The sequence below is a fragment of the Volvox carteri genome (genome assembly GCF_000143455.1).
Source record: "Volvox carteri f. nagariensis unplaced genomic scaffold VOLCAscaffold_1, whole genome shotgun sequence".
Lineage (NCBI taxonomy): Eukaryota > Viridiplantae > Chlorophyta > Chlorophyceae > Chlamydomonadales > Volvocaceae > Volvox > Volvox carteri.
In genome coordinates this window covers 2,713,800-2,723,207 of record NW_003307545.1, presented here as the reverse complement: position 1 = coordinate 2,723,207, position 9,408 = coordinate 2,713,800, and the positions used below count along the sequence as shown (strand labels likewise).

Below are 9,408 nucleotides of genomic sequence, written 5' to 3'. Positions count from 1 at the left end.
CCCAACCCCCGTCGACCCTGAGGATCCCTTCACCCTCCAACCCCCTTCACCCCCCAACCCCCGTCACCCGCAGCACCTGCATTAGGTACCTCGAAGGCACTCCGGCGAATAGAGGCAGGTGGTAATGTCCCGAAGCCACGAACTCGCCCTCCCGTTCGAACAGCCGTACGGCAGACCAACCCGCGGGCGCACTGGTGCCGGTGGCAGGTACAATCAATCTGCGAGACGTGGGGCCCCCAGGACATGACACGACACGACAGGGCAGGGCAGGGCAGGGCAGAGCAGGGAGTCCGGTTAGGGGTTCGACCCGAGCCTACCTTTGGAAAAACCCTCGGGGACGCGAGTCACCCGCAGTTACCCGCCTCCTTTGCCAAATCGTATATTCCCGGCCCAGGAGGTACTGCGAAGGCTCCCCCCCTCCCAACTATTTATATTTAAAGGTTCACGGCTCTCCTCCAGGTGGCCGGCTTACCACGCGCCTCCACGAAACCTGATGACTTCTCCCCAGCCCCTCTCTCAGAGGGGTTTTCCCCCTCCGAAAGCTGATGACTTTCCCCCCTTTCTGTAAAGTCCTTTCCACACCACACACATACATACATGCATAGATACCAGGGTTCGACCCTATGTATCTATTAGATACATACATACATAAGGGGGCCGCTGGTGAAGCTATACCACCCTGTAACAACATCATACATACATGCAGTGTGTAGTATCCTGGGTATCACGGGATCTGTCATCTGCCGATCGGTTCTTTTTTTCTGCAAAAGGACGTCACACAACACGGTGCTACACACATGCACACCCGCAACTGCCCGAGCACACACACACACACACAGCCGAGCACCTATGTCGCGCGCCGAGGGGGAAAGTGCTGACAGTTATTTTTGTGCAGAACTTGGGCGTTGATCACAGCGTGCGAGGTAAACCCTATCTCAGTGGTGGTTCTGGAGCGACCGATGAAGAACGAGTCCGACATCGTGTTGTGTGTGTGTGTGTTTTATGGCAGGGACTTGCCTGTTCTCTTTGCTCTACATCTCCCCAAAATGTGTGTTACACTGCAATGTGTGTTATACTGTGTAACAATGTGTACCACTGTGTAACAATGTGTACCACTGTGTAACAATGTGTGTTACACTATGTAACACACATTTTGGGGAGATGCAGATTGCTTTGTATCCGCTCTACCGCTACATGGACAAGCAATTCCCAACGCACCGCACGTCTACGATGATGCACATCCCCTGCTCGTACACCACTCCGCTGAAGTGTACGAATCCGTCAGTCCACACTGGGTTAGCCAGGGGGGCGGTCATATCGTAATCCAATGTCACACGCACATCGTCAACCAGGGGGCTGTCCTGCACGGCGGTTTGAGTAGTGAGGGATTAGCGAGGGATTAGCGAGGGATTAGCGAGGGATTAGCGAGGGTTTTAGGGTTTTGGCCGAATCATGAAACCTTCACCCCCAAAAGGGTCGGAGCAGCAGCACACTGTCTTTTTTTACTCTGGGAATTAGTATACCCCGTACATGCCGTACGTGCCGTACATGCCGAGATTCAATTCCATGTAACCCACAGCCGCAATCCCGGCCCCATCCTGAAGTAAGTATACTGGAAATGTCGAGACCGTGACTGCGCCCGCCGTTCAACACTTTTTTCAGGTCCCCTAACGGTAACGAACCCCATGGTACAACTATTGTGTAACAGTGCATTTTGCGGTTTGTATTGCGTTGCTTCTGTTTTATATTACGGTGAGTATTTTGCTGTGAGTACCATTTGTTTGGTGTTGTATCTTGCCTGGTAGAAGCTGCCCGGCGGCGCGAAGGTGGTGAGGGCGGCTGATGGGAGGTTCCTCGGGAGCCGCAACGCGCCGTCCACCGACACGTAAAAACCCAGATCAGGGTAGTACTCGGAGGCCAAGTTGTACGGCAGCTGGCGATCGGATGGCGAGGGGGCTGTGGGAGAGGTGTTGACCGGGGTGTGAGGGGGTGAGGGGGTGAGTGAGGGGTTTCAGGGTTTCCTTCATGGGGGGCAGATGAAGCAATGCTCGCAACACTTGTCTCTGTCTTTCACTCCCTACTCCTCCTCCTACTTCCCTTCTTTAATTTATTATTGTGAATGTAATCCAAAGAATGAAAACGACAAAAGCCAGAAACCTCTAAGTGGAACCGCTAAGTGGTGTTTGAACCCCCCCAAAAAAAACCCGCACCCCACCCCACCCCACCCCACCCCATCCCAACCTCTCTCCCCCCTTCCCCTCCCACACACACACGCACTCACACGGCGCCCCGGTTGGCGCCAGCTGACGGTCCATCCAATCCATCAGCTCAACATCACTGTTAGGCAGGACGGCTGTACGGCAGGGGAGATCGTACAGAATGTAAGTTCAATCCAACGGACCTTGACATCCCGAGTGAATGGAAAATCGGAAAGCCAGGAAGGCGGCGGGAAGCCCTCCATCCTCCTTCAACCAGGAAGTACGACCAAGCAGTACCAATCACATATATAGATGATAGATGTAATGTATGCATGTATGTATGTATATAAGTATACACATAATATATACATACATATATGTGCAACACCTGTCTTAGGCGCACGTTTCCGGCCCCCGAATTAAATTTTGCCCGTACCGTCGGAGCCCGCCATTGCGATCAGATCTCCGCCGTCTGCCGTACCGCCGCCTCCGCCACCGCCGGGTTTGTCCATATGCCCCATCGCACGACCCATCGCACGACTGCAGGGGGCCATGACCCGGTAGGTCAGGGGGGGGCCCCGGGGGGGAGGGAAAAACAGGGAGAAGCACATAAATACCCCAAAAAACACGCACAGCGCGTTTTCAGTCGTTGCATGAACCCCACGAGCTTGAGTGTGGCATATGGCCATAATAATATGCTTGCTTCAGCAATTGCAGCGACCTTAACACATTACTGTCCTTAAAAGGCACCGAAAACACTTGGAAAATAGTATTCTTACATTAATAATCATCATAATAATAAAATTTGTATATTTTACGATAATACAAAGAAGTGAGGGTAGGTCGTTACACGGAGCTAACTGACTCCAACCGATAACGAACCAACTACTAACGAATCCGCCGCTCTCCCTCTCTCTCTCATTCGCGTACCCATTGACTAAAAGCCGAGCCGCCTCCCGTACAAGGAACCTGCGGCGGCGCAAGTACTTGTTGTACAGTCGGCGCTCCAGGGGGTTGGGCAGGTCGCGCGTGCTGTCGTACACTCGGTCTGAAAACTCAGGTAGTTTCTTCCGCCTGAGGGAACCATTCCCCGGGGTCGCAGGGGGGGGGAGAGGCATGTGGGGATGTGGCATGCGCACATACGCATGCCTGCTGCATGGAAACAACAGGCATGACAATCCGCACGTCGCCACCTCCTGGCGCGCATGGCGCCCCGAAGAACAAGCAATCTTGCTAACATACATTCATACATACATGCATACATACATACATATATACTTCTGGGCGCGCCTGCGCTCCTTCACGGCGCTGGGCACCCCGCGAAGAGGCTGGGACAGGGTGGGACCCGACCACCCGATCCTGTCGGTTTCAGAAGGCGCACTGCGGTGCGCCGAAGCGGTGGAAATTATTGCCTAAGTGCGCTTTGAGCTTAGTTTGTAGGGCAGGGCTCGGGGGGGTATAGGAGTTCGAAGGGGATGGGGGTTGGAGGACAAGGGAATAGATGAGAGGGAACCCCGAGACGGGAGAGGGAGAGGAGAAGGACGGGGAATGGAGGCGGTCACGTCGTGCAGGGAAGAACCCTTTTTCTTCCCTAGTGCCGCTCCGAGGTTGTAGGGTGCTGGAGAGCCGGGGGGAGGTGGGGTCGCTCGGACAGGGGAGGGGGGAGATGGCGGTGAGAGCGCCAAAAGGACGTAGGTTCTCTGGTGTTTGGGAGGTTGAGGTCTGGTGGTGGTAGCGGGGCTCGGATGAGGGGGAGATGTGGCCCGAGGAGGGCCATTCTATTTAGACACGTCTTCTCTGTGGGACTGGGTTGCTTGGTGAGGGACGAGGGTGAGAGCGGTGCAGTACGAGACAGGGTGAATAGGTTTCCGGAGGACCAACCGTTCAGGTTAGTGGCGGTAAGGGGGAGGCGCCGCGCGGGCTACAATCCTCCCCCTGCGGTTATCTGGAGGGTCTAGGAGCTGTGTGTCGTGGCACCGCTAACGCTTTTGTGGTTTCGCCGGACTATCCCGGGCCCCTGCAGTGGTGATCAGACTTGTGCGGGATCCCTTTTCTTTATAAGGCTACTTCTCCCCTGGACCAGCCCAGGAAGGGACAGGTGGTGGAAGTCAGTTATCTTAAGGTGGTTGCAAGACGTCTTGTGGTGTCGAGCTCTCTTAGCCGTTCTCTCTTGGAGGTTTTATTTTTGTTGGCCTGTTAGGTATATCAGGAGCCCTCCCCTGCCGGGACTGCCCTAACCGAATTTTTGTTTGTTTGTTTGTTTTCCCTTCGAATCCCGTTTTCGTTGGTGGTGTTTTGGGGGGTTGTTTCAGAGAGCCTTTGACTTTGCCCTAGCTGAGACTTGTGGACTCGCTCTAGCGGGACCTGAGAGCCCTTCGTGGTGTATTCAATGCAGCGCCATCCCTGGATGGAGGGGCTGCGGAGTGGCTGCGTAGAGTGTTGGCAGTCTGAGTCGGGGTCGGGAGCACACAAGACTAACCGACTTGTGCTGTGTGCTCCCGACCCTTGCGCTGTGTTTCGGTTTCGGCCCCCGGCTCTCGCGGCCCACAGTGTAATCTAAGTCATACATACATACATACATACATACATACATACATACATACATACATACATACATACATACATACATACATACATACATACATACATACATACATACATACATACATACATACATGCATGCATGCATGCATACATAAGTACGGAGAGCACACAATAACACCGACATAGCTCAAGTTGGTGGAGCACCGGTTTAAATAATCGGCAAATCAAGTGATCGAATTCCAGAAGAGAGACGGCATCCGGATTTACCGGTAAATGTGGGTATGGATCCCACCGCTGGTCCTTTCCCCCGCCCCTCCCCTCCCCGGGGTGAAATAGGTCGAGGTGTAGAATGCGGAGGTGAGACATTGGTGGGTTCCTTCAGTGCGGCCTTCTTCTTGGCGGCCTGAGTGGGATCCCACCATGAAGGTCTACACACTTAGCCGCTGAGCAGCGACGGAGAAATAAATATTCTGCACAGGACCAGGACCAGAAGCTGTTTACCAGATGGTGGTGGTTGGATAACGAAACCAGGCGGCGGCACCAGGATAGCGTGGCACGATGGGCACAAGTGTGAGTGCATTGATAGATCGCGCGGCTGTAGAGCATGCGTTCGGTGGAACGGAGGGGTTGCCTGGCACCTGAGCTGGTGTGTGTGTAGCTGGCTAGAGGATTCGAGCAGGTGACGGCGCATTGCGTTGATAAGGGAGAACGGTCAGGACTCTGACCGATATAGCACTCCCCCAAGTACTTCGGCGGTCGTTCCCCTTGGGGTGCCCGGTTAGGTGTCCCTGGCCAGCATCAGGCCCGGATCGATACGTAACAGATATACACACACACAGACAGACACAAACATACACAAACATACACAAACACACACTTACACACACCTTTGCAGCTTATGAAGCTCGGGTGACAAGATTCTTAGCAGCAGTGAAGCACACGGCACTCTGGGGACCCCGCGCAAGCTGCTGGCTGCTAGCTTGCTCTCCGAGGGCGGTCGTACATGAAGAGGGATCTGAAAGGCGCCCTGGGGGGACGGCCCCCGGTGCGCGGGGCGGGGGGGGTGTTCAGGGGGGGGAGAGATGTGTGCGTGTGTGTATGTTGGGGTTCAGGGAAGCGGGTTTCGGAGTAAGGGGAGATGGGTCGGTTGGGTCAATGAGAGAGAGAGAGACGTAGGTAGGTAGGTAGGTAGGTAGGTAGGTAGGTAGGTAGGTAGGTAGGTAGGTAGGTAGGTAGGTAGGTAGGTAGGTAGGTAGGTAGGTAGGGGGAGAAGGGAGGGGGTGTTGGAACGGGATAGCAGGGGCCGGAGATGCCGGGGTGAGCCCCCCGGGGGACCTGATGGTGAAGGGGAAAAAAGGTGGGATGACACTACAATACACACATGCACATACATGCGCATACATACACATGCACACAGATACGGAGGTGCCGCTTGGCACATACGATGTCCTTTCCAACAACATCACCCTCATCTCAAATTTCCGCACTCAGCTACACAGATCACCAACCAATTTGAGCTCCGCACAGCACTACCTATCCGGGTAGCTGCCGTGCCCCCGACCACGCCCTTGCCTGATTAAGCGCGTAATCAAGAACGTACGAACTAAGCGGTTGCTGTTGCGTCTTGATGTCGATGAACAGGTTGAGCAGCGCCCAGCCCACCACACACGGCGTACGACTCCAGCGATCCAGGGTTGTCACCTGCCGTACATGAACAGATGGAAAGGTGTACGGCAGCTCAGTGGAGGTGAAGACGAGTGCGACACATTGAATAGGAGCGCGCGCTTTCACGACTGAGGCGACTGAGGCAAACATTTAAATTCAAATTATTATTATTATTATTATTATTATTATTATTATTATATCTATATTATAATTAAACCCCCCTGGTGCCTAAAAAGGCACCAATGACAACCTGGGGAGGGTGGGAACACGCACATGCAACCCCCACCCCAACCCCGCCACACACACATACACACACACACACATACACACACACACACACACACACACACACACACAGAAAAACACAACCCCCACAACTCCGGCGACATCTATACCACCTTGAACAGCAGAGTCGCGGTACTGTCGTCGAACTTGTCACTGCCCGTTCCCAAAGTGGCGTACTTGTTGTACCTGCGTCGGTGTATGTATGTATTATGTATGCATTATGTCTGTCTGTCTGTCTGTGTATAGGGGTGTATGTGTGTATGTGTGAAGGTTGCAAGTATCTGACCGGGCCTGACACTGGCCAGGGGCTGCTGCCTAGCCCCAACGGAAAGACGGGCGGGAGTGGGGCGTGTGTGTATTGCCGTACTGCCACACATTTGTGTGCGTACGTATGTGTGTATGTATGTATATGTGCGTATGTGCGTGTGTATATGTGTATGTGTATGTGTGTGCAGGGGTATGTAGGCGGACGGAGACTCCCCTGCAGAACAATGGAGCTCATATTGCGTGCAACACAACGCGCGTCCCGTACTGTCGTGCATGTGTACGACCATACCTGGGGTTCATGGCGTCCGAGTCAGGCCAGGAGATGCCGTAGAACCCCCCCGAGCCCAGCGGCCGTCGATTGTTGTTCCAGATGGACACCTGTACGACAAACTACTGTCGTATCACCAACAAAAACATACTATTCTTCAAAACAAATGCTAACCGTCAACCGTTAACTCACCGTCACGCGCGATAAGGTCACGTTCGCGGGTAGGAACCGTGCCCCGTCCAGACAAACAACGAAGCCATCCCCCGGCGTGTAGGAGTCTGAGGGCATTACCTCACGTGTTACACGCATCCAGGCATCAACGGAAACGCCGGGAACATCTTCTAGATGGGAGATGGCGCCGCTGTTGCTGACGCGGCCTTTGCCAGCGCCGGCGGCCCCGGCGGCGGCGGCAGCGCCGCCGCCGCCGCCGCCGGCTGCGGCGGCTGCGGCTGTGTCCGCGATGGTGGCGGCGGCGACGTCACCTGGGTTACCGTCCCTGCAGGTCGGCAAGGTGTGTGTGTGTGTGTGTGTGTTAATGGTACGGCATTGCGGGGGCGGGGAGGAAATCTGGGGCCGCATGGCGTTGCCAAGGGTATATCTTCTATCTGGATTATGCCACAATAAAACCACATATCGAAAGACATCTTAACCACTAAAATAACCGGAACATCATGGCACATCACACAGGGGTCTCACACTTCACCGCGCAAGTAGAAAGGAACAGTATCAGGAGGTGGGAGGGGGGGAGGGGACCAGAGAGCACCAGGCGGGGTGAGGAGATTGTCGATTGCCGGGACTGCGCGCCCCGCATATGTGCGTCCCCCTCCGAACGCGCACGCAGCACGCAGCACGCAACCAAAAGCAAAACGTCAACGGGCCGCACCCCCTCAAAGCATCATGTCCCATCAAGGCCTCAGCTCGTGCCTCGGGACCGTCGTGCACGTAATCTCACGAACGCAACAGATCAAACGCGAGGGCATGCACATACACACGTATACACACACAGACACACAGACACACACACAGACACACAAACACACCTTCTGGTGATTTCAAAGTCCATCATGGCGTCCTCGTAGCTGTACTTCCGTTGCGCCGAAATCATAAGCGGCTGTCGGAACAGCGGCAGCGATTGCTTGCCCGCCACCAGGCCCCCAACCGACGTCACCAGAGGGCAAAAAGCCCATGCCACGAGGTCCTCACGACTGGGCATGCCCGCCACCACCTTGGAACGGGGATACGAGTGAGGGTGTGGTTCGTTGGAACAATGGAGAGGGCGGGAATGAACGAGGAGATTCAGAACGGAGGTGCGGGGAAACGGAGGTGAGCTATTTGAAGCGGACGTGTACAGCACCCAGCCGTCCTTCAGCGCCCAGCCACGTACACACCCGTACAGAAACCCCCGCCAACCCATTGGGGGTGAGGGGGGGAAGAAAAAGTGTAGGTAGCGGTCCCCTCCCTCATTCATTCTCCCTCCCTCCCTTCACCCTCCCTCCCTTCCTCCCTCCCTCTCTCCCCCCTCCCTTCCCCCTCCCTCGCACCTGCTTGGCCACGTACATCTCAAAGACCAGCAAGGCAGTGGGGGGAAGCGGTACGCCAATTAGCCGCAACGTCTCGTTGAAGAACACAAACTTTGCGACTCCAAGGGAGGTGTACGAATAGGCTCCGCCACCGCCGCCGCCGCCGCCAGAGGCTGCCGTGGCGGCGGCGGCGCCGGCTCCGCCGCCGCTGCTGACTCGGCCAACGCTGTTGCCGCCGCCGCCGCCGGCACTGGCGCCGCCATCGTCCTCGGCGGTGGGGTTGTAGTGGCGGGAGGATGCACCCACCATCACGCCTGCCGCGCGCCATAGTTTGAATGCAAAGATTTACAGAATGTGAGGATGACGATGAGAACTGCAGGTGGTGCTAGAGGTGCGATTATTATTCCACAACCTGAAATACCCCCACATGTCGCAGCATCACCTGCACCACCACGTACTAAACGTATGTAACCTACAAGGTCGGTGAGATGATGAATGTCTTTCTCCCACCTACCTACCTCACCCCCCACCTACCCACCCCCCACCTACCCACCCCCCACCTACCCACCCCCCACCTACCCACCCCCCACCTACCCACCCCCCACCTACCCACCCCCCACCTACCCACCCCCCACCTACCCAGCAACCACAATCCCGCACA

At 55.4% G+C, this 9,408-nt stretch overlaps 1 protein-coding gene across 1 annotated transcript in view; it reads right to left on the bottom strand.

Moving 5' to 3' along the window:
• The window catches only part of VOLCADRAFT_86096 (uncharacterized protein), a gene marked incomplete at both ends in the record, with an annotated part of 17,889 nt that overhangs the window by 6,369 nt on the left and 2,112 nt on the right, over positions 1-9,408 (bottom strand). Inside the window, 13 exons of the mRNA XM_002945739.1 lie at positions 77-218; positions 1,219-1,361; positions 1,775-1,956; positions 2,282-2,353; positions 2,635-2,738; positions 3,129-3,272; positions 5,630-5,769; positions 6,405-6,443; positions 6,806-6,878; positions 6,979-7,007; positions 7,420-7,723; positions 8,268-8,452; positions 8,769-9,061. Coding sequence (XP_002945785.1) covers positions 77-218; positions 1,219-1,361; positions 1,775-1,956; positions 2,282-2,353; positions 2,635-2,738; positions 3,129-3,272; positions 5,630-5,769; positions 6,405-6,443; positions 6,806-6,878; positions 6,979-7,007; positions 7,420-7,723; positions 8,268-8,452; positions 8,769-9,061 — 1,850 coding nt within the window. The remainder of the gene's footprint in view (positions 1-76; positions 219-1,218; positions 1,362-1,774; positions 1,957-2,281; positions 2,354-2,634; positions 2,739-3,128; positions 3,273-5,629; positions 5,770-6,404; positions 6,444-6,805; positions 6,879-6,978; positions 7,008-7,419; positions 7,724-8,267; positions 8,453-8,768; positions 9,062-9,408) is intronic.